Here is a 25,607-nt window from a genome sequence, read left to right as displayed (position 1 = left end):
ATCACAGTTTTACTGAAAAAACAAAACATAAAACCAACAATATTTTCAGTAATTTCGAAACATATTCGATGTCTCAACACAACATACACAAGAAGACGTAGGTATACAATTCGCCAAAAAGAACAAAATAATCTGTACACAAAAATAAACACGTACAATACTAAACACAGAAACATAATAGGTATCTTTCAACGTAGGTAATACTCATACCTAATTCAAAAATTAAGACGATCAATACCCCAACCCCTGTACCCCCGAAAAGCCCACCTTCGAATTTTATTCTTTTTTTCATCCTTCATAAAAACGAATTTCAAGCTCAACATGCAATAGCCGGGTAAAACAACCAAAAGGATCTACGTATTCACTAAGGAGTATAGGTAGGTAGGTAAATTATTCCCATCGAGTTCTAAACGTAATCGAAAATTCGATACAGTTTCAACCCTATGGATGAATTAATCGTTCTCGTATTTTCGCAGGTACAATTTTAATTTTGTAATTCGATCGTGGCGAAATTGAACCATGAATAATGAACAGAGTAATTTCAAAACGCTTTAAGTCACAGAGTTAATTACACGAGAACGATTATTGTCATGGTTTGGAGAGGGCAAATCCAGGCAATATACAGCAATAGCGTTCTTAAGTAAGTATTTTACCATCGAGTAATGAATAAGTAGGTACATAATTAATATAGATAGGCAGTCGAAATATTCGATAATTAAAGAGGACTTTAGGCAGAAATGGAAGAATGATGGTATCGTTCAGTACCAGCTATTGGGTAATCAACGTGTCTATTTCTCACCTCAGGTATACCGTACAAACTTTACAAAAAGAACCAAGAAATCAATACTGCAAAATTTGAAAAAAAAAAATGTATGAAGTTTTACAATATTAGGCCTAAATTAAATGTTGTAAATCCATTCCTTAAAAAGTCTAAAAAGAAAAATATAAAATTTTATTGAAAATTGAATTTTTGGAAATTTTTTCATGTGTTTCTCCAAACTGTAAATGCCGGTATTTTTTTTTCTAGGTAATTAAGATAGAGTTGGGGTTTGCGACATAGGAAAGAAGAAACATTGTTCCATAAAAAATTATGAAAAAGTGGACGTTTTTACGTTTTTTTTTTACCTTTTTTGCAAACTGTAAGCTTTCCTGTTCACATATCAAGATGCATGGACCATATCGTTAAAATCTAGTACATTGAATGCACTATTTTGTTTTACCGCAAACCACATCTCTTTAGCTCTTGTTGTTTCTGAGCCACATAAAATTGAAAATCACACTTAAATGTGAGATTCTTTTTTCGATTGAGGTTTATCTAGCCCCTACGACCCCGCAGGTTAGGCAAATAATATCTACGTAGACTTAGTGTACCAGTTGCACATAGATACCAAACGAAATGCTTTACTTCTACCTTGGAACACCCTGCACCTAGTGTTTTTAAAGGTTTTAGTAGCTTGTGTATAAAAGAAGTTTCAACGATGTTTTATGCAATTCTTGCAGAATTTTGTTAAATTTCGCCAAAATTCCATCAATTTTTGACAATGTCTAGTGTCTAATTTTGGACAAAATAAAATTCAACGATACATAATTAAGTTTTATCGAAATAAGGTTCATTCAGAAATGATCAGATCCGATTGAGGAAATAACGTGATTGGATTTGATTAAATCAGACCTGAACAGATTCAGACATTCCCTAAATCCAATTAGATCTGTTCAGATTTGATCAATGATCAATTGATCATATCTTATCAGATCATGGTCAGATCAAATCAAAATTTTAATCGGACTGAAATCTATTCAGAGTCAGACCCAATCAGATCCACACATTCTCTAAATCCAATTAGATCAGTTCAGATCAGACCCAATCACAATCTAGCAGAGGACACCTGATTGGATCTGACTTGAATAATTTTATTGGACCATACCAGATCTAAACCAATCAAAATTTAGATCTGACCAGGTCAAATTTGATCCATGAAAAGTCTGGATTTTTTTCTAGTGCATAAAACTGGAGCCAAAACCAAAACTAACCCCCCCCCAAAAAAAAAAGAAAACCAATAGAAATTGTTCAAAACCAAAACTTAACCAATAACCAGGAGAGTTACTACCTCATAAAGTAAAACCCAAACTGGGAGCGTTATTTTCTCAAATTCAAAACCAAAACCAAAATGGGTTTTGAGATTTTTTCGTAAAGTAGCCTAATTATTGGGTAATTAATGAATTATTTCTATAATTTTGGTAGGTACATTCATCAAGCTATAGTTACTTCCTTGGGTTAGAAACCCATAGAAGCAAAAAAACACAACTTCATGAGAAAGCAACAAGAAGAAGAAACTGGCCAGAAAATCAGGGAAACCTGTTGGGCAGCAGGCAAAAAAGTCCATGCTATGGAAAAAACAAAACAGGCTGAAGATCACTACTGGGAATGTACGAGGAATGAATAAATAAATGGCAGAGAAGAGGAGCTGGAATACATCATCCTGATGCAGAGGAAGTGAGGAACTTTGACACAGCCGCATTGACTTTTTAGATATGGACTGCTAGCAGTACATAAGCCAATGGTCTTGAACATAGTTCATTGGTTAGTCAAGGTTTGGCTTCTGCACATGCCCAAATCTGAAAAATGTTTACAGTATTGACGTCGATGATGTTGTACCTGGTGACAACGTTATACCCATCGACTTTTAGTTAACCTAGACCGCTAATCATATGCAAAAAAACTCCACTGGTTTTATCGCCAACTCTGAGTAATAAACAAAGGCAACAGCACATGCATAACTCAACTACTATCAGCAATATACACACATGTACACAGACACACACACACACACACACTACATCACCAGTTGTTGACACATGCGCTGTTGCGTTTGTTTATTACTCAGAGTTGGCGACATAACCAGTGGAGTTATTTTGCATATGAGTAGCGGTTTAGTAGGTTAATAAAAGTCAATGGTTATACCTCCCAGCAGGGATGGAAACCGTAACCGAAATTTTTAACCAAAATGAATTTTAACCGCTAAAATGAGGCAAAAACTGTAACCGTAACTGTAACCATAACCGATATTATTGATTTGAAATTTTTTAACCATAACCTTAACCGATTCATTTTTTTGTTTTGGTTAAACACATAACGGTTATTTTTTTGAGTAAAAATCTCATTTTTTTGGTGTAAAATATGACATTTATTATGATTTTTGAGAAAAAATCAAAAAAAGGGCTCAATTTGTCTAAAATTTTCTTCAAACTCAAAAAATGGCTGTGAAATTGCATTTTTTTTCTCATTTTTTTGGCCGCAGGCACACTTTTTTGACATTGAAGTGCAATTAATTTTTGATAAATGAAAAAAACCGTAACCTTTATTTTTAACCGTAACCTTAATTTTTTTGGGTCATAACCGTAACCCTTAACCGTAACCATAATAAATAATTTTTAAAAAAATAACCACTAAAAATTAACCGATATTTTTTTTCATTTCGGTTTCCATCCCTGCCTCCCAGACATCTGTGGAACTGTGCTAGGGTGGTACAATGTCATAATAGAGGTAGCGCATGGGCAGATTGCAACCCATGCCTTACTATGTTCAAGACAATGGTTGTATGTTGAGCTTATGGGCCACTAGCAGCCCATATCTAAAAAGTCAATGCTTAGCCGTCATCATGGAAACCAAGTAAAAGGGCAGTGGCACTGATGAATGAGAAGAATTCACTATAGTAGGTATATGTAGAGATGTGCAGTGTGAAAAGTGAAAAGTGAAAAGTACTTTTCTTTCAATGAAAAGTTGAAAAGAAAAGTTCCTACTTTTCATTACACTTTTCAGTTTTCACTAAAAAAAAAGCGAGTGACCAATCAATTTACTCATCAGAGATCACTGACCTCATTGATGAAGTCAAATATCAAGTTTCACTCTCTCCACTCCTCCACCTTCGCAATTTAGTGCACATTTTTGATATTTTTCACAACATTTTTTCAAAACTGAAAAACCCAAAAATGTCAGAAGCTCTAGAAAGGCTCAAAACTACCACTATTTGTATAAGTAGGTGAAAAAAAAATGATTTTGTTTTTTTGTGTGTTTTAGATAGTCAAAAAATACATCAATTTGAAGCTCTTACAGAGAGCTTTAATATGAGATTCACACGATTTACTTTTCACACTTTTCACAACTTTTCACACTTTTCAATGAACTTTTCACTTTTCATTTCACCAAAATTACTTTTCTGAAAAGTGCACATCTCTAGGTATATGCTGGAGTAGGAAAAGCTGAACATGCCAGAGCAGGGATTATGATTTATACATGGAACAGACTCAAAGACAACATCTAGTCATATAGAATATGGAGTGAAAGACAAATCGATGTAAATCTGAAATTTGGGAACTAAGATATTTCAGTAATCTGCGTAGGGGACCCTGCCCTAAGACAGCGCAATTTTTTTCCAAAGCCTGGCACTTCTAAAGTATCCAACCAAAATGGACAAAAATTTGATGGAAGGTCCCTCAGACTATCTACTACTTACTACCAGAAACATAAAACTTTTGGTTTCAAACTCTTGTCTCAATCAAATGAATTTTAAATAAGTTCAAATGTGCCGACGGTGCAAATTCATTCCTAAGACGGCACAAATCCAATTTTAATGTAAAACTGTAACTATGTTGTTTGAATTTGATTGAAATTATCATGTTGAATGCATTAGGATCCCTAATTTACCCCCAATTTTCTTGTTTGGGCTGTTAGAAGTTCTTTTAGTGATTTGGCTGACAATCCCACTTTTTTCAATATTTCTGCAATAATACCTTTTTATGAAATATTTTGAACAGAAACATGTAACATAAGGCACACTATATACACTACGACACGATCCCCCTAAACCAATTCGGAAGAGCTTCTGGCAAAAAATTGCAACGATCAAATTTTTAAGAAAAAAAAAAAAAAAAAAAAAAAATACATTCTCAAGAAAGCAAGGTAATTGTTCAATCGGATATGACTACAATAAAGAGTCAAGAATATGAAGCACAAAGACTGTGTGCAGTTTATTTTTACATCAGTGTTGTCAGACGCCAGAAATTTGAATTGTGCTGTCTTAGGAACTGCACCGTCATAGGGCAGGGTCCCCTGTACGCTCCAGAATAGGGCAGAGAGGAGGAATGCGACGAGTTCTAAGAACAGCTTCAAAATGGGAAAAGGAATGAAGACATCCGGAAGGAGTTAGGAGCAGAGCAGAGCAGAGCCATCATTGGACAGGTGAAAGACAGAAAGAAATAGAGAAAACATGTTGATAGAATGCCTGACGAACAACCCCCTTGAAAAGTCATAGAATACACTCCAACTGGTACTGGTAGGAGGAGCAGAGGAAGACTGAAGAAAAAATTTTATGACACAGATGGACTGAACAGATCATCGGGTCAAAGTTCAATGATGGTTTTGAAAAGTTCCCACTCATCAGCTCTCAATTTTGGTTCAAGGTTTTTACTGTTGATTTTATTGAAGATATTGGCTTTGGGGGTTTCCGTTTTTTCCCTCTCCTCCTTTTTTTTAAGGTAAGGGGGGGAGGTAATTTTTTTAAATACTTTGTAAGTACATACCTACATAGAAAGCGGCACCATCTGACGAAGTAAATTTCATGGTGATTGAAAATGTAGGTATTAAGGAGAAATAAGAGAATCGTCTGGTAAATCAAGTTGAAACTATTGAAAAAAATCCAAATTGAGTAACTGTCAAAATTATTTCAAACTCGAGTAATTCAATTTGTTCGAAATCAACTTCAAAAATTGATGCTATTATGTTATGAATTCATTTTGAGGGTGGAAATGAGAGATGATTGACGTGAACAACACCGCATCGATTTCTCCGCATTGAATTTACGCCTCCCAGTCATTGCACAAAACTCTACAAGTATCAGTGATGGAATGAAACACTAGAATAGAATCCCTTTCGAAAGATACTTTGCCCACGTCGGATACTCAGAGAGGTAACCTGCATCTTAACATAGGAACTCGATTTCCCTGAAACGTGTCTAATCTGGAAATTGAAGGGGCAAAGAGTTTAACTAAGTTTTCGACCACAATTTCTGGTTTCACTTTTCAAGGCGAACAAAAAAGGTTTCTTAGCGAACTGGTTTAGTACCTACTTCTAACATTGAAGGTACTACACAGACAGGAGAATGAATTTTTCAATGCTCCTTAAAATGTTGATGATTTTTTGCGTCTATCTGCTTCAATTTAGAAGACAGAAACTCCACAAAACGATTTTTCCCCTTATCATTCAAGAAGTTACGAACGATTGTAGTCCCTCCATCGCTGATTTTTTTCACAATCCACTCCACCCACTTCCACACAAACCTCAACCCCCTAATGTGCTACACAAATGAAAAATCAACATACGAGTACAAATACAATATGTGTGAGCCTATATACTCTAACAACAGTCAACAACTACACCGGTAAAGCCAAACTTAAAAACAACATAAAAAATCAGCACAGCAAAAGGGCAAAAAACCAAAAACAAGCGAAACCAACAACAACAACAACGAACAACACTACGAGAGTAAAAAAAATCATGATTTGTGTATCTGTGTGTTCCATAGAGAGCGCGCTCGCGTAGAGTTGACACTGTACGTAAATTATGCTGACAACGCTCGGGCATCGTATCGAGTACACGCGTGTGTGTGTGTCTTGTGTGTAGTAGTATGTAAGACTGTGTCATCACATCTCATAGTCATCACAACAGACATTCGCACAACAACACGGCCAACCAAAAAAGAAAAAAAAGACGGACAACAAACGACAACGTGATGTGGTTTTTTCTCGATCAATTTTTTTTTTTCTCCAAAGACACGTGTACATTGTGTGAGTGTGCAGTACATGATAAGTGTGTGTAGGTAGGAACGCATTCGCAGATAGGTAGGTAGAGGTACACATTTCACGACTGTACGATTCACCGCCAAACTTACTGGTTTGTGTCTTCGTTCACAAACATCTGCTGCCCCCAAATAGATAGCATCGGATCTACGATTCCCTGTTTCCGTGTCTGAAAACTGTTTTACAAATCAACTCGCTATTTATTAATTACTACGCTGGCCAGACAGAATACGAATAGGTACAGTAGGCACAAACAAAAATTATCTATAGCGCTAGATTCGTCTCCTAATCTCTATCAATCGAACACCTCCCCAAAAAAACAAATCCAATCTCTTTTTTGGAACCAATCTATTCTCAAGACTCTTAGAATTATGCTGCCCAGCTCTTTGTAATTAATAAATGCATTTCCTCCAGAAATGAGACCACACCGAATGTATAGATCCGCGTTTTTTTTTTTTTACCACGATGCTCGCATTCTGTGTGCGTGTGTTTGAATAGTATTTAAATGGTGTAATATTATTTTCAAAAAAAAAATCAATTATTCTAAAATAGATAATAAATAAATAAAATCTATAAATACAGATTAAGTAATACAGAGCAGGTAACAAAAAATGAGAGTGCAATTTTTTCAAAGAAAAAAATTACATGCTCGTATATTTCGATCAATTTTTTTCCTTTCTTGTAATCAGTGGTGTCATTTAAATGAATTGAAAAATAAATCGTGCACAAGAAATAAAGAAATGTAAAGCTAACATATATGATGTGAAAAATCTATCGTCAAGTGCGGTGCAATATTAAAAATTTCATTTTAAAATTCAATCTAAATTCTATGGAAAATTCGTATTTACGCTAATACAAAAGTATAAATTTAAAAAATCATAGCGCTTTGATCAGTTTTATCTGATGTTCAATTATACATATAATACGTGATTGTGTAGGAAAAAAAAAGAAAAAGAAAGTAAAGAAAAACTCGTATTAGTAAGTATAATCACGCTCCTTTTACTATAGAAAAAAAAATACCTCCGTTGGATCTTACCTTAAATCTGACAGTGGTAAAAAGTCGACATCAATTAATGGTTTTAAACTTGGTAACCCATAAGCTACAATGTGACTATTGGATATATAACAAAGTAAGCACACGCTATCTGTAAAAGAAAATGAATGAAAAAAATTACAAAAAATGTATTTTTCATTCTAAAGGATAGGTAGGTAAACTAGGGTCGAAAGAGATATTAAACGTTACCTTTTAATAATATAACTTCGGCTTTAACAACGAAATCCGTATCCGCTAATTGTTGCTTGTATACGCATTCGTGAGAAGGAAGCGCTGAGACTCTGGCTTGTTTTTCCGATACTACAACCACGAACTGTTTATCACAGGGAGCTGATCCTCCGCAGCTGACACTTTCTATGCTACCGCTAAGCGTCGTACTCGTTGGATTATTTTTTGTTGGCGTTTCTGTAATGAATGAAAAATGATATTTAAGTACCTACACCTTCCTTCTGTGGTTGCAGTCTTAATAAATTCAACAAAATGCGGATAAAAGTGACAGATTTGTTTAATGTGTCGTGTAATACGCTGTGAGCATAACGACCTGAATCCTGAATTACATAAAGAATGTTGAAGGATCATTTTGTAGCGTAGATAAAGTCACCTCATTCACAAAATGAGCCTGTCAATGGTTATAATTAGCCATGGTAGGGGAAATTGACACCTCACATGACATAATGAGCAAAAACATTTTAGAGACAGATTAAATTATTTATGTCTCTATTGATTGATCAAGTGGCAATTCAAATGATTCATCAAGTGATTGATCATATGATTAGTCAAGTGACAAATCAAACTGATGGTCAAATGATAAAGCCTTGATTATCGAAATTTTTCCAACCCCAATTTCTCCAAATTGCCCCCCTCCCCCAATGTTTGGTGTTACACAAATATGTTAGTACTACACAAACAATTTTTGGAACTAGGTACACAAAATGTGTGGAGTGCCGGAGCTACACCTTAGAATAATCCCTGTAGACAGATACTTACTAGGACCACTATCATAATACTTACAGTTGGCACTTTTTTTCAAAATGCACTGAAGCTACTACTCACCATCATAAATGCCAGAATTGAAAATGAGATAGATGAAAATCTAAGCAAAAAGAATTGAAAAGAGAATAGATGAAAATCTAAGCAAAATGCAATGGCTTTGTAGTAAAAGAAGGGACGAGAGACACGAATCACCCTGCTGAAAGTGATCATTCAAAGAGCACTGAATGCAAATAGGAAAGAGAAATCAGAGATGGTAAGCATAACCAAAATTTTTAACCAAGATGAATTTTAACCGGTAAAATGAGGCAAAAACTTTAACCATAACCATAACCATAACCGGAATTATTGATTTAAAAATTTTTGACCATAACTGTAACTGATTCATTTTTTTGGTTTTGGTTAAAGACATAACAGTTATTTTTTTGTGTAAAAATCTCATTTCTTTTGTGTAAAATAATATGACATTTATTATGATCAGGGCTTGGATATTCTTTCCCTCAAAAACCCAAAATATGCGCTTAAATATTCCCTAAAAAATGCCAAAATATACTCTAAAAAGTAAAAATATTCCCCAACGATATGGACATTGTTTTACAGAAAAAATCTATTCCTATACAATTTATTTTACTAATATTGTTGTGTAATATCAAGAATTCACCAACAAAAATGATGCAAAACAGGGCATTTTAAAATCACAGAAAGGTAATAAATTCTTATTCCATCATTAAAGGAATAAAAAACAAATAAAATGAACAAAAAAATAATTAGGTACAAGAGAGCTTACGCTCGGTGGTGTAGTGGGTTGGGCCACGGCTTTCTGAACAAGAGGCCGTGGGTTCAAATCCCGCTAGAGACGCAGGCATTAACGTGTAATGTATACATTGTAGTGCATTTAACACCACTATTACACGTTAAGCTCCGAGCACCAGAACAGCAGAGGCAACAGAAATGCACGCAATCTGTTGCTGGTATTAAAAAGCTGTAACTGGTTTGAGCAACTATAGGTAGTGATGATTATGGAACTCAGGGTTGTAAAAACCCGGCTAGTGATGTATGAGCTACTTTGTAGATAGCGTAGAAAGCAACTGGAAACTACTACGTGAAAGCTCAAAAACAACGTCGATTCCCTAGAATAATCACAGTGGCATAGGCATTCACCTCACCCTGTTAGGGTACCACAAAAATGCGATTTCCAATGTCCTGTAAAGGATAAGGAACCACGACGACGACAACAAAAGACATAACGGTTATTTTTTTGAGTAAAAATCTCAGTTTTTTTTGTGTAAAATATGATATTTATTATGATTTTTGAGGAAAAAAGGGCTGAATTTGTGTAAAATTTCCTTCAAACTCAAAAAATGTGTATTTTTGGCTGTGAAATTGTGTTTTTTTTTTTTTTTTTTTTTTTGGCAGCAGGCACACTTTTTTGACATTGAAGTGCGATAATTTTTGATTAATGAAAAAAAAACCATAACCTTTTATTTTTAACTGTAACCTTACCTAATTTTTTTTGCTCATAACTGTAACCCTTAACCATAATCATCATAAATAATTTTGAAAAAAATAACCGATATTTTTTTTATTTTGGTTTCCATCCCTGAGGGAAATCATTGCTTGCTTCGTCAATTATGAGAAAGCATTTGATCGTGTCAACCATGAGAGGATGTTGGAAATCCTGAAGAAATGCAATATCAATAACAAAAACCTGGGAATAATCAAGAACCTGTACTGGGAGCAGAGTGCAAACATCAAAATTGGAACTGGATACTCAGAGAACGGATGTAGTATAAAAAGAGGTGTAAGGCAAGGATGCCCCCTCTCATCTAGGTTGTTCAATGTGTACACAGAAGAAATGATGAGAGCAGCGCGAATCGAACAAATGGGATTCAAGATCAATAGCAAGAGAATAAACAAAATAAGTTGCGCAGATCGCAGATGACAAAGTGATCCTTGCTGGGACAGAAGCACAGATGCAGAAGATGATTGAATTGACAGTGCTGGATTAAAATACAGAATGAAATTAAACGTAGGCAAGACCAAGGTAATGAGATTTACAAAAGGAGACAATAAAGAGGTCAGAATCAACATCGGAACACAAATTGAAAATGTAAACCAATTCAGATACCTTTGGGGCTATGTGACCAATTTTCAAAGGTATCATCAACTCATCAAGAACCAAAACCAAGAACAAAATTCTGTCCAATAAAACATTCGAGATTAATGGTTTATTCAATAAACACTTACTTTTTTCTTTACTCTCGTCTTTCCATTGTTCGTAGGAGTATCGAAGTAACGATCCATTACAATCTAAAAACGATATCGTCAAAATGCCACTTTTCAAACGCGGTAGCGAACCTGCAAAACACACAAAAATGAATATCATTTAATTCATATTTCTTCAAAATCTCAAGTTGAATTCCTCTTTGCACATATTCTACATACCAACAGTCGATAAAGCAATAGGTTGAGATGATCTGGTTTCTCCCGCCGAAGGTATATTGGCTGTGAAATAAAACACCGAACCCAGACTGGTACCTATCCATAATGTGGGAACTGTCATCGCATCTGTAAAAAGTACTCCATCATCAGAATTCATGGTATCTCAAAGTCATCTCCTCCCTCCCACAGCGAACCCTCCAACTCACCTGATTTCTTAATATAAGAATCGGAAAATGCTAAACACCTTATAGATTCTGAGGAAATATTTTCTAAACTCGACATACTGGAACTTCTCGATCTCGAAAACGAGCTGTCCAATTTATCTACATCGTACGATAAAATCATCGTTAGAATAACTTCGAAATAAAATCGTATTCGTTTAAAAATAGATTTAAAAACTTGATGTTTCCCAAAATCGAAAAAAAAATCATGCAAAACTACACCATAAAAATAAATAAATATAATAAAATATGTATATAAATAATATATTATTGTATAAGCGATATTTTCACGCGCAAAACCCAATTTGTGCGAGGGAAATTTAAAACTGTGATCAAAAAGCGTACTCTTTGAAGCCAATAACATATCTAAAGTGCTTCATGCGCCACTAATATTGCTATGCAGAACCAATTAGTAAAATTATTATTTTTTTTAAAGGGATGCGATATCAGGGAGAGGCCAAAACTCTTTTTTTTTTTTTACTAGACCGTCAATTTTTCTCCCCTCGCCATGATCCTGTTGGATTCGAAGCAAAGAACCAAATCGTACATTACCAGAGCCGAGAGCCGGTAGTTCGGCTAATCTCGTATATTTTCCCGCAAGAACCGTAATTCATTTTTAATTGCACTCTGCCGTGCCAACCGTTAGACCAATTAATCCCCCAACTCGAATATAATCCACCGAACCGATGTAATTTGTGCCAAACGACCGGCCGACCAATGCGACCAACGCGGAAAAAAATGAAAATTTATAGCAATCATGGTCAGAAAAATTATACCATCCACCTTCCTCTCCCATCCAACGCCCAAAATGTCTATACGTCGTCGATTTACGACTCCTGTCACCTTTCTCCCAATTTTGCTGTTTGCTCCCTTCGCATCCCTCATTATTATGTATAAACAAATGGTTAACATTCGCAAGCCATAAGCAAACCACATTCCGAAGCGTTTGGGTTAACGAAACAGAAAAAAAAATCATGCAATGAACACACAAAGAACAGGCAAGATTAAGGATCAACGTAACACACAGTAGAACGCCATTGTAGACTTATATGACTCGTGCCAGTCGCCATATTTTGGCATTATGCAGACTTATCTACATTTTACCCTATAGACTCGCTTTAAAATGAAATGAAAACAAACCACAGTTCATTTCCAATACAGCAAAATCGATTATTCAATGTAGAAGGAAAAAAAAACCTGCTAATAAATTCAAAACCAACAACTCCTCTATCAATTTTTTTCAGACTATGTCCTCTTTCTCTCTTCTGTCGGTTTTTTACGTTCGGGGAGTTTATCGCGATGAAAAATTACACGTCGAGTGAACGACGCGAATTTACAGCCGGATTTATAATCCATTTATTATAAAAACTCTGGGTATGCTTCTTCCAAACTATACTAATCTCAACACGTCGCGTCGCTCAAAATGATAAGAAATTCATTACTGTACTTTTTTTCTGCTCTGCACTTTAAGCCTTTTTCTTTATAGACGATTACGTCGGCGACACGCCCCTTTATGATAGATATTATGCAACTTGTGAGCCATTAAGATGCGCAACAATTGAATCGAAGTATGCGATTAGTCTTACACTAAAGTAAAATGTTCTGTACGTAAAGTATTTATACAAGATGTCCTAGTTCTGATGTAAATTCAAAATTGAAAAAGTAATGAACCGAAGCCAAGCTTCAAAAAATATTTTCTTAGGTAGGTAAGTACCTATACTTGAAAAAAAAATCAAAATTTCGCGTTTCGTATAAAAATAAATGTAAATAAATGTTTTTTTTAAAATGTAGATTGTTGCATATCCTATTTTTTTCTTTCAGTGGTCCACAAAATGTGATTTCAATCTGCAGATGCCAAATAAACTCACATTTTGCGCTGAACACGACGAGGCATGTGAAACGAATTTCCAACCGATACGTGCGTCCGTCTCTTCGATTCACTTTCAGTCTAAGGGATTGGAAAATTCATCCCTTTTTTTCCTCTCACCTTCTCGAACCTCAAACCTCGTTCAACATTCGACATTCGCCATCAAACCTCACATACGAATTAATCGCACAAACGTCAACGAAACTTCGAGATTAAAAAACTTATACCTACGTACGAAACGTACTCGAATGAAAAAAAAAATATACACAGAAAATAGTATACAACGAAGAGAGAAAGTCAAAAAGAAAAAAAAAGAGAAAGAGAGAAACACACAAACAGACGAAAGCAACACAAACAGACATTCCTCAAAGCGTACATGCTGTTCAGACAATATTCACATTGCTGTACTTTTTTCTCTTCTTTTTAAAAAAAAATATATATGGAAAATATATATATAAAAGAATAAAACTAAATAGAAACACAACAACACAACAGACGCAAACGCGGGATTTTTTTCACTCGTAAAAATTTTTTTTTTTCATCGTTAAATACGTAGTAGTAATATAGATATTAATTGTTACAAAGCGTATACAGGAATACAGGAGACATTCACGTTTTGGTCAGTACGTCACCACGCTTTTTAAAGTACCTACAGAATGCCACACAAAGTGTATTTTTTCCAATGAAATACTCTATATAGTTTACTACTCAGTTAAACAAATATGAAAGGTGGAAGATCGAGCCAAGAAGACAATTTCAATCTACGAAAAAAGATGAACAAAAAAAAGAGAGAATAAATAATAATCGCAAATTACACAGGTGATAGAATTATTATACGTATGTAGGAGACTACGTCAAAAAATTATTCATCGATTTAAAAACAAAATTCGTTTTCTTACTAAAATATCGTCGTTTTTCGACCGTTTCAACGTCCAGTTGAAATTGAAAAATCCGTTTTGTTCTGCGGAATGAATTCCATTAAATCGCGAAATTTGGTACGAATTTTTTTTTCATGTGTATTAATTAGATGATGAATCGTAGGTAAGTAATGTTTTTTCTTCGTTTGGCCCACGAATTTGAGGTGTGAATAAAATCGAACGTATGGCTTAACTTAATCGTAAATAAATTAACTACTCGTAGCCCGTAGGTGAAAACTTGAACTGATGAACTAAAAATTTCAGACATTTTTGACCATGACCAATTCATACTTTCAAGTTTTTTCCCCTCTTAGTTTACACTTTCCCAAATCTCCCACAATTAAAACGAAAAATTATTGATAAAATGAAAAATCTCAGCAAGTTGCAAATAATTCTTTTCTCGAACGAAAAAATAATTATTTTTATTAGGGAGAAGGGTGGGAGAAAAACATTTTCAAGATATAGGGAGAAAAACTTGATACAGGCAATTGATGAATAGAGCAAAGTTTCGGAGGGGAAGGGAGGAGAACAGAGAAGGAATCTGATGAGCATGTACTATATCGACAAAAATGTACACAGAAATGGATCACAGAAGCCCCCCCCCCCTCTCTCACCATGTTAGATTCTTCAAGTATCAAATTTTCAACACAAAAAAATATAACAAAATGGAGAACCCTCGTCTCAATATTTCTAACGAATATTGGGTATTCCAAATTATTGAACATGTTTCCAACTTGATGATATCTGACGTATTTTTTAATTTTTTTTTTTTTTTTCAAATCACCACACTTTTCTTTACTATTTTTTTAACCAAATTTCAAGAGGCCATCCTACAAAAATAATCCAAACTTTACTCTAAGATTTCCAGCCATCTCTCCTCCCCTCCCCTCCTTTCATCTCATAAAAATTCAGAAAAAATGTTATACCTACTCGTATGAAAGAAAAAACCCATCAGCGATACAAATACAATGTAGCACCAATTCATTGAAATGTAGATTCAATTTTTTTGTGCCCTCTCCTCAGTCATTAGACGATAAAACTCTCTGTATTCATCATATTTTCAACCTCCACGTCCACATAATTTGTAGGCTTCTTTTAAGTCAGATTTCTCAAAATATAAAAATACTAAAATGAAAATTTCAATTTTCATTTTTTTTTAACGTTGATAAAATGTTATTATTACTTGACTTGGAAGAGATTTCATTTTACTGATTGGAAAAAAGGCCAAACAAGTTCGAAAAAAAATGTTTAAGACGTCTATTAGAATGTTCAACTCAAATATAGAACTTTAGCAAGACCTTGTCTCTGTAGAACCGTCAACACAGTATTTATTTTCTTTGTATTCCTCCCCCCCCCCCCCCGAGTATTATTATAATTAGGGAGTATGTATTTTTCACGATTGTCCTTTCCTCCTCTAACCTCTCTTCTCACTTTACAAAAATGTTACCCAACCAGTGTTACCAATAACTAGATTTTAATTTTTTATTTTTCAATTTTTCATTTTTTATTTTTTTTTAAAGATTTGAAGCAATAAATTAGACAAGAAAATTAATTTGTAAATTTTTTGATTTTTTACCACATTATGCTTGATTTTTCATCACTTACAAAACTTGAAATGTTGCACAATTTCATTTGTAATAAATTAACTTGTTTTTTCTTTTTTTTTCTCCCAAATTTAAAGCCAAAATTAAATTTAAAAGTAGTTGGTGCAAATTCTCCAGTAAAATAAAAATTAGAAAAACAGGAAAATTCAAACTATAATAGCTAAAATGTATTTGAAATTGTTAAGAATAAGTTACGAAAATGAAAGTTGAAAATACTGTAGAAAAATATCAATCCAATTCAAATTCAAAATAATATGTCTTACAAACTTACAAAAAATGCAACCTAAAAAAATTGAAATTCATTTTAAAGAAAAAACTGAAAAAATTGTAATAAGTAAGTGAAAAAAAATCAACCACAGTGAAGAAAATTTGAAAAATAACGTTTGGTGTAAAAATTGAAATCAGAAAACGTCATGTCCATTTGTTTTTTATAGTTGAAAAAAAAACGAAATATGTCATTTTATTTGGAATATAAAATTTTATTTAAATAATTGAATGAAAAAGTTCGAAAAAATTGTTTAATGTACCTATCCATTAAAATATCCAAATCAAAATTAAAACTTTTGCAAGAGCATTTCAAAATTTCTGCAGAAACTTTGAACACAGTATTTTTTCAAATTTTACTCAACCTAAATATTTCAAAATTTGGAAATATTTTCCAATTTCAACTCTTCTGCCAACTCTTCTACTTCCTCAAAACTTTCTCATAGGAAAACTCAGGCAAAGGAAGAAAGTACTCCAAAAGGCACATTTAGGGCATCATCTAGATTTACGTGCCAAATTTTTCAAACTGAGGAACATTTGAAAAGTAATGTTAAATGTGAAAATAATTAAATCATAAAAACATTTAAAAAAAGTAAAAAAAAAAACGTTGCTAAAAATTGAAAAAGAAAACTGAAATTAATTAATTCAGAAAACGTGAAAAATGAATCCAAAAAACGTCACAAAATTCAAGTCGACTAACAAAACATAAAATAAAAATGAAACAAAAAAAAAATCAAAATAACGAACAACAAAATGAAAACAATATTTCTGTTATTGATGCTTGCATCGGTTTACCTTAGGGGTGCTTTTTAAAGAAAAAATTCTGCAAAAAAACTACTCAATCAGTGTTACCACACGTGAATTTTCTAAAATACCCCAATACATACGTTCGATTTTATCCACTTAGTTAAAATTCCCATTCGTTTACTTTCGACCTCCCGTTATTTTCGTAAAACCCCTCTTCACCCCCACCCCTCAATCGAACTTCCCATCTACGACAGGACGAATAAACAAAACAAAAACTCATCAACACAGAAGTCGTGGAATAAAAAATGAAAAAAAATATGAAAAAAAAATAGTAAATAAATTCAAACGCGCAACAGATCATTAATCGTAACAGAAATGCGAAGTAATTAGAAAGATATCTAACTACGAGAGCGTTTTCGTTCTTCTAACTAAAAAAGGAATATTACTCATCAATAATTAATACAACGTGAGATAAATGGGCACGGGTGTACGCGCGTAAACTTATATTCGCGGAAAAAAAAGTTACGTAATTTTACGAGTAAATTTTAGGTATTAGGTGACTGTACTACCAAAACTGCAATATTGACGGGACGTTAGAAGATTAACTCGTTCCAAATTTCGGGCAGGTAGTAAGCCTTCGTCCGAGTAGGATATGGAGCTTAAGCATTTCTGTAGTTTGTTCCTGGAAGTACCTTGAGATTTCGATCTTCGTACCGGATCTGTTTGACGGATTCCACGTACCGGAGACCCGAAGCCCTGCCATATTGATGTAGGAGATACGCAAACGCCATTCATCTATTCCATATATTACACCAGTTCATAATTTTAATAACGCACGCCACAAAAAATTAAACCAGTATGTTTAAAAAGTAAAAGAAAAAAAAAAGAAAGTAGGTAGGTAGAAGAATAAATAGGTAAAAATTAATTTACGTGGGCAGAATAATAAAGAAAGAAAGAACACCTTATCGAAGAAACCTTCTCAGCAATCTTTCAACTACAACCTATTCCTTCATCGTCCTTAACCACCTAACACAGATCTATACATAATACGATTATAGTGACTGCAAAAAGCTGTAATATTGAAGCCTCGTTGCATTTCGACTACTAAATATTTATAAAGTAATAAGTATAAAAGTATCTAAATAAAACCTCGACCCATTCAAAAAAAAAATAACTACCCTATTTTTTCAAAAAAAAAAAATAAAAATAATAAAGTGAAACGAACAAAAAACAAAACAGCAGGATACGTATTTTTAGAGAAGTGTGTTGCAGTGTGTTATACGAAAATTTTATCAAAAAAAATTAAATATTGAAAAAAAATGGTAGATAAATCATGGCAGCATAATGGAAAGCGTACTTGTCCTTTAATAAAATGATAAAAAAAAATATTGGACGTGACGGGAGCATTATGCATTCGCATTTATTATGACATGCAATTATTAAATATTAAGAAAAAAATATAATATTTAATGGAAAAAAAAATAATAAAGAAAATTGTGAAAGTAAAATTTAGTAAAGGTGAAACAAGTACCGAGAGTGTGTTTACGTCCATTTTCTTCGTTATCGACATCCTTGAACAAGAGTAATAGCGTCATTCATTACGTTACCGAAGATGAAAAAAAATACGATTTTGTTTTAAAATTTCATAATTTATAAATTAGGTAGGTAAATAGCGATACGATAGGTATTTTAGTTAAATAATTAAACGGGTAGCCAGACACTGAGAATATTTACACGATGCATATACGCAGGCGCCATGCCATTCGAAACACGTATAGAGGAAAAAGTAACAACTCGGGCCGAAAAACACCAATGAGCCATTTACGACCCAGAACCACATCGAGAGCTTGCATATTCTACACAGTATCATAATATAAGAGACAGACCATCAAGCCATATTTTCGTGACATCTTTCGTTAGTATAGATGAACACAACACACAGTTAATAACACCCTAACCGCCATCAAGCCATTCAAAAAAAAAAAAGAAAAGGAATTCGAACGAAAAAAAAAATTGGTGAAGGAAAAAAAATACCAATATATACATTCTGCGGCGTCTACTGAACAAAAAAATATTTGTAAAATCACAATATTAATATACAAGTTGGTTAATGTAAAATAACTACACTCATGAACCACGATAATACCAACTACTTCGGTTATTATTTTTTTTTTCTTTATACACATGTTAGCAACATTACCATCAACTTTCCACCAACAAAAGATTACATAAAATGTATACATCCATTAACCGTAATAAGCTGATTAATGTGTACGATATCTCAAAAAATATTATCGTATAATAGAACAAAAAACAAAAATATACATAACATAAATTTCGCTACTTAATAATGGAGAAATAAATGATTTTTTTTCTCTCTTTTTTAAAAAAATATAATCGTCTACTTAATTCTACGCGCTGCTTTACCGAAATAAAAATATATACTTTTTTTTATTTTATTCGATTTTTGTACGCTTTTTTTTTTTTGTTTTTGTTTTGTTTCTCGTTTTTTCACTCGAAAATATATACACCGATTTATATTACATAGAATGAAATTTCAGTCTTTTCATTCGAAGCCAGCTAAGTAGTCAATTTTCACGAATAAATGGAAATTGCAAAGAGAAAATACCTTGTTTATTTTAAGTAGACGTACCTTATCCTATTCGTACTAACGACGAAGTCGACTTTCCTATTTTACTAACCTTATTTTTACAATAAGTATTATTATACGTATCGTTTTTTTTTTTTTTTTTTTTTTTTTTTTTTGCAGGGAGAAATAAAGGAAGAGAAGCTGAGAAGCTGAGGAAGACAGAAAGAAAAATATAACGAGAAAAAAAAAACAAAAGTACGAGACAATTGCGAGAATTAAATCAAAATAATTACAACTTGAAGGGTAATTTTTTATTTTTTTTTTTTACGAATGAAAAATAAAGGTAAGTACAGACTAAAACCTAGCTATTTATTTCAGAAAAACAATGAAAAATAAAGGGTATAGGAGGATAAGGTACGGTTTTGGGCCCAGAAATGGATTTCGACGAAATTCACACCAAAGGTTACCCATGATGAGAAGATACGCTCAAAAATTTTTCAGACCCCCAGACCTTTTTTTCAGGGGGGGAGGGGCCAAAATGTGTTTTTTAAACTTTATTTTCCAGTGTTTCGCCAAAAGTAGATAAAAATTTCGCGTTTTTTTGTATCGATTCTTAAGGGTGAGGGGAAGCCCCTGAAATTTTTTCAAAATTTTTCGGACCATTTTTCACCAAATTGTGGCGTTTTGAAAATTTTGAGCGGCCATTTTGTAGAGAAGTTGCGGAGGTACAGTCACCATTTTTTTTCCTAAAATACGTTATTTAGTCAAGATTATACCATAAAAGTTTCAACGAGTTTGAGTTGGTGCAACATTGTCAAAAAAAATAAAAACTGACCACGCGTCATATTTGCCAGGGGTTGGGCATGATAGTCCACGGCGCTATCGTGGGAAGTTGCGTAGCGTTCGCGCGCGTTACTGTAAGGTACTGTAACCCGGGTATGTCAAACTCCCATTTTGTTCCTTACGAAAAAAAATTGTAATTTTTCGATTCAAGGTTTTTATGACGGAATTTCTGGCATAGAATGAAAGTAATCATTGAATTAGAGCACATGCTGTGAATTTCACACAATTTCAAACTATTTTTAACCCAAAAATGAAGTGCTGAAAAATGACTGAAATTCAAAACAAATAAATGTATTTCAATTGATACATGTAGCATACCATTGGAAAGCTCGTTCAATTCTCTTTCAAAGATGTTATTATGAAAAAGTTGTAAAAGTGCACGGTTTTGAAGATATACGCGGTTAAAGTTTGCCGAATTCCCATATACTGCAATGCTAAGTTTGTCAAACCAGGAACAAAATGGCCGTCTGACATACCTGGGTTACAGTTCCCTAGTTACTGTCGTTCGTGGTTGTCTCATAGTCCAGTCAAATAGGGGGGGAAAATGGGTGAACCACATACTCGTTATTCCAATCAAATATTTTTTGGTGAATATTTTCAGAAATATCAACCCCCTCCCTTCATATACATATACCCCTCGAAATGGCGTTTTTTCGTCTTATTTCATGTTTTTTAACAATGAAAATTGCGAGGAACAATTTTCTAAACATGTTTTTTGGATGTATTTACGACCCCTCAATATCATATATTTTTTCGAAATTTTTGTTTTGGCAGGTCCGTCATGGTGAAAATTTGAAAAAACGAGTCATAGAGGGGGTAAAATGAGTATTTTGGAAGAATTAACTATTAATGAGTGAGGTGTCGTTTCCGCATGATTCGATACCACTAAGCACGAATATGACGTCAGATTTTCTGCTGCACTCATCAAGCCCCCCCCCCAAGTATCTTCACTCCTTCAGCCTCCTCCTCAATTTTTAATATTTTTGAAATATAAGTTATTTTGATGATATTGGTGTTTTCATATGTTTCAAACCTACGGAGCACAAATTTTATGTCAGATTTTGTTTTGCACCTACCTGGCCTCTCCAGGGCCTCAGTCCCCTTCTCAATTTCTACATGTTTTTTAAACGGAACTACTTTTATAATATTGGTGTAGTTTTCAAGTGAACCGAACTACCCGAATGGAAATACAAACGTCAGATTTCGTTTTACTCGCACCCAGCCCCTCCGGAGCTTCTACAGGAGCCGGGTAAGTGTAAAACAAAATCTGACGCAACATTTGCGCTTGGGAGGTTCGAACGACACCAGTATCATAACGTCATTATGAGGGGGTAAATATGAAGGGAGGGGGTTGAAATTTCTTATGGGTACACCCCTTACAAATGTTTACAACGTACTTAAAAATGAGAAAAATCGGTTCACATGGGGCTGAGAAAATAATTTTTATTCCATTCCAGAAAAAGGGTGTTTTTCAAAAATGGGATGAGGGGGTCTGGAGATCTGAAACTTTCAATGCGGAAGTTCCTCGTTAAGTACACCTAACATGCAAATATCAATCCAAAAGCTCACGGAGCCCATTTCTAAAAATTACGTCACTTCGAGGGATCGTAGTGCCACCCCCTTGGGGCTAGGGAGTTGGTTGATAGATCATTCGATAGGTATTTGAGAGGACATAAAATGATCACAAAGCTCATTCTACTCGAAAGTTGATATTTTAGAAGTTTTTAACGAAAATCTGATTTTGAAGGGGTGTGATCCACTGTGGGAGGGGTCGGGAGGATTTTAATATGTTGTTCACCACACTACTCTTGACAATATTCACCAAAAAATATTTGATCGGAATAACGAGTATGTGGTTCACCCATTCTTCCGCACTATTTCACTGGACTATGAGACAACCACGAACGACAGTAACGCGCGCGAATGCTACGTAACTTCCCACGATAGCGCCGTGGACTATCATGCCCAACCCCCGGCAAATATGACGCGTGGTCAGTTTTTATTTTTTTTGACAATGTTGCACCAACTCAAACTCGTTGAAACTTTTATGGTATAATCTTGACTAAATAACGTATTTTAGGAAAAAAAATGGTGACTGTACCTCCGCAACTTCTTTACAAAATGGCCGCTCAAAATTTTCAAAACGCCACAATTTGGTGAAAAATGGTCCGAAAAATTTTGAAAAAATTTCAGGGGCTTCCCCTCACCCTTAAGAATCGATACAAAAAAACGCGAAATTTTTATCTACTTTTGGCGAAACACTGGAAAATAAAGTTTAAAAAACACATTTTGGCCCCTCCCCCCCTGAAAAAAAGGTCTGGGGGTCTGAAAATTTTTTGAGCGTATCTTCTCATCATGGGTAACCTTTGGTGTGAATTTCGTCGAAATCCATTTCTGGGCCCAAAACCGTACCTTATCCTCCTATACCCTTTCATGAAATGAGCGAATGAAATTTCACAAAATTTCCAAATTTATAATTAAAAAAACAATTTTTGCCTCCTCATTTTTCATCAAAAAAAATCTTTGAAATCGATTAATTTTTTCTTCATATTGATAATTAAAATTTTATTTAAAAAATATTTGTTGATAAAATACAAAAAATAATATTCATTTTCAAAAACAACCCTAATACTCTTCCAACGTAAAACTTCACAAACAAGTTCATTTGTACTTTCATCTTCCAAGTTCAATATTCAACTATACGTCTACGGTTATTCGCTACCAAATGTCACAAGGGAGGATAAGAAACAGTAGGAAGATGATAGGTACAAAATGTAGTATAAATGCGACCACAAAATCCACCTTTATTTCCCCTTTGAGATGAGACTGCGTCGAAACAGACCAGCGATATACGTTCAATGCACTATATACTCGTACAGTACGAGCGAGAAAACGAAAGAGGAAAAAAGGGGGAAGAGAAAGAGAAAAAATTAGAAAAAATGGTTCGCATCTGTGCACCTGTGTGCCAAGAGTCCGAGACGCAAACAAAAGCAAAATATATACGATCGTATACTATACTGTACAGTTAAAAAGCTCGCAAAAGTCGTGTACCTGTAAACTCGTATTTTGGTTTGAACTTTACACATGGATTTAAACACGTGTAAGAGATTAAACTAGATAGGTATTAGGTACCTATCTATTGGCACTCACTGCAAAACTAGAATTTTGTAGACTGGTCAGTTTTTGGAACAAAAATTTGAAGAATTGAATAAAAAAGGAAAGTTTTCAAAAGGTCGTTTCATTCTTTAGTTCGTTAATGGTTCTCAAAACGCTTCTCTTGAAGAAAAAAAACAGCAACTTGATACGAGATTATTTCAATCAAGGTTTTGATTCATATTTTCGAATAATGATGAACAATTTTTTTTGATGCAAATGCTTCGCTTTGGCTTTACAATAGTCTCCCTTCTCCCCTCCCCTCCAAAAAAACAACGAAATTACTGTAAAATATCGCAGGATTTTGATCAAATTCAGCAGAAACCTTCATTTTGAGTTGAAAGTCACTCAGAAATTTTTTTAGCTCCGGATGTGCTCTTGGAGGAGAGATATGGATCTTCAAAGACGGAGAATTTTCGAAAAAATCGTGTTTAAAATTGTCTAGTTTCGAGAAAATCGCTCATTTTTTGGGGGAAAACTCGTGATTTAAAAATTTTTTCTTCCCTAATATTTCGCATTAATCAAGCCAAAACATCATTCTGATCATTTCTGAAACTAGGAAAATATTTTGGAATACAGTGGTGCCAATTTTTCAACCAATACTTATTGCCAATTTCAAAAAACCAAAAATGTTTGCCAAGTTTTTGGCTATTTTTTTTTTGATTTTTTCAAATCAGCAAAATGACCAAAAAATTGGCATCACTGCTTTCTAAAATATTTCCTCGATTCAAGAAAAAATCTTTTGATGTTTTGACTTGATTAATGCGAAATATTTGAGAAGAATAATTATGGAGAATTTTTGAAACTTAAAAAAAACTGTTTTAAGGTCAACGTTCAAACTTTTTTGTGAAATGTTAATTTTTTTTTGAGTGAAATGAACCAATGTGAATCCTTTTATTTGACTCCTACACCTCAACAACAACTTACTAGTTTTGAGTAATTCTGGAGTCTCCGGGAATTTTTTAATTTTCTCAAAAAGTTTCATAAAGAGATGGTAACTATTTTTTTTTTAAAGTTTGTTTTTCGCTCCTGTCGCTACCCAAACTATTTTGAGGAAAATGTACCGGTTCCAAAAGATAGAATTTGAGATTTTGCCTCGACCTAGGCCATTAAAAGTTGTCGATTTCGATGGCAACAGCCTCTTTTTTTGGAACTGGGCAGTTTTCCCCAAAACAGAATGGGTAGGAACTGAAGCGAAAAACCAGCGATTTTGCCTTTACTGAATTTGGTCAAAATTCTCCAACATTTCTTGTTCACGATCCACTCTATTGTAGTACATTAGGGGGGAGTGGGGCGTTTTATAACTTTTTTCCAACTTTGATGGAACATAGCAAAAAACCATGACCAATTGACCTCAATAAGGACGCAGGGAAAATCTCAAATTTTTTGATTGACATTTGACCTCCCCCCTCCCCCCCATTTGAGCTTAAAGTTCAAATTTCCAATTTCTTGTGGGAAAAAATTCGATTTTTAAAGGCTTAAGTGATCTATTGATGCACAGTATCGCCTACAAAAATAAATCAGTTGTTCAATTGTTATTTTACCATTTCAAGGAGGTGACTAGGTACAAAATTATCACGTTTTACCAAAAAAAAAAAGAATATTTTGAGAACTCATGGATTTGGAAAAAAGAACTATGAATTTTTCAAATTACCTAAAACTGATCAATGATCATAAGCAAGTACTAAAGACATCAATCAAGAGACCACCTGAACCTAAACAAATTGTTGAAAAAAAATCGAAACAATTGGAAGTTTGCTGAATTTTTAAAATGTATACCTCGAACATGGGGAAGGGGGGGGGGGTAAATCAAACGTTGGCCAAAAACATTGAAATTTGATCCTGTGTCTATCAGAATCGTATTTTTTTGTCCCACTTGGAAAATTCAAACTTCGTCCAACCTTATATTTTTTAACTGGAGGAATAAATTTTTTTAGAGAACTACTTACCTAAATTATTTCATACCCAAAAAAAAAAAAAAAAATGAACGAAATCAATGACTGAGTGCGCAACAGACTCCTTAGTAAGGTTCAAGAGATTTAAGGATTACACGCAGTTGA

General features: G+C 33.9%; 1 protein-coding gene across 6 annotated transcripts in view; it reads right to left on the bottom strand.

Moving 5' to 3' along the window:
- Tomosyn (syntaxin-binding protein tomosyn) overlaps positions 1-25,607 on the bottom strand; it is a 258,629-nt gene that overhangs the window by 3,217 nt on the left and 229,805 nt on the right. For 2 of the 6 annotated variants that reach the window (XM_065367724.1, XM_065367722.1), the window contains exons 15-20: positions 11,548-11,664; positions 11,345-11,467; positions 11,147-11,257; positions 8,099-8,314; positions 7,892-8,000; positions 6,948-7,031 (exon numbers count right to left, since the gene is read on the bottom strand). In XM_065367724.1, coding sequence (XP_065223796.1) covers positions 6,948-7,031; positions 7,892-8,000; positions 8,099-8,314; positions 11,147-11,257; positions 11,345-11,467; positions 11,548-11,664 — 760 coding nt within the window. Of the gene's footprint in view, positions 1-6,947; positions 7,032-7,891; positions 8,001-8,098; positions 8,315-11,146; positions 11,258-11,344; positions 11,468-11,547; positions 11,665-17,530; positions 17,757-18,492; positions 18,533-25,607 lie in introns of all 6 variants that reach the window. The other 4 variants (XM_065367725.1, XM_065367727.1, XM_065367726.1 and 1 more) reach the window with 4 other exon arrangements.

Source organism: Planococcus citri, chromosome 5, assembly GCF_950023065.1.
Source record: "Planococcus citri chromosome 5, ihPlaCitr1.1, whole genome shotgun sequence".
NCBI classification, from domain to species: domain Eukaryota; kingdom Metazoa; phylum Arthropoda; class Insecta; order Hemiptera; family Pseudococcidae; genus Planococcus; species Planococcus citri.
This window is presented reverse-complemented; position numbering and strand designations above follow the sequence as displayed.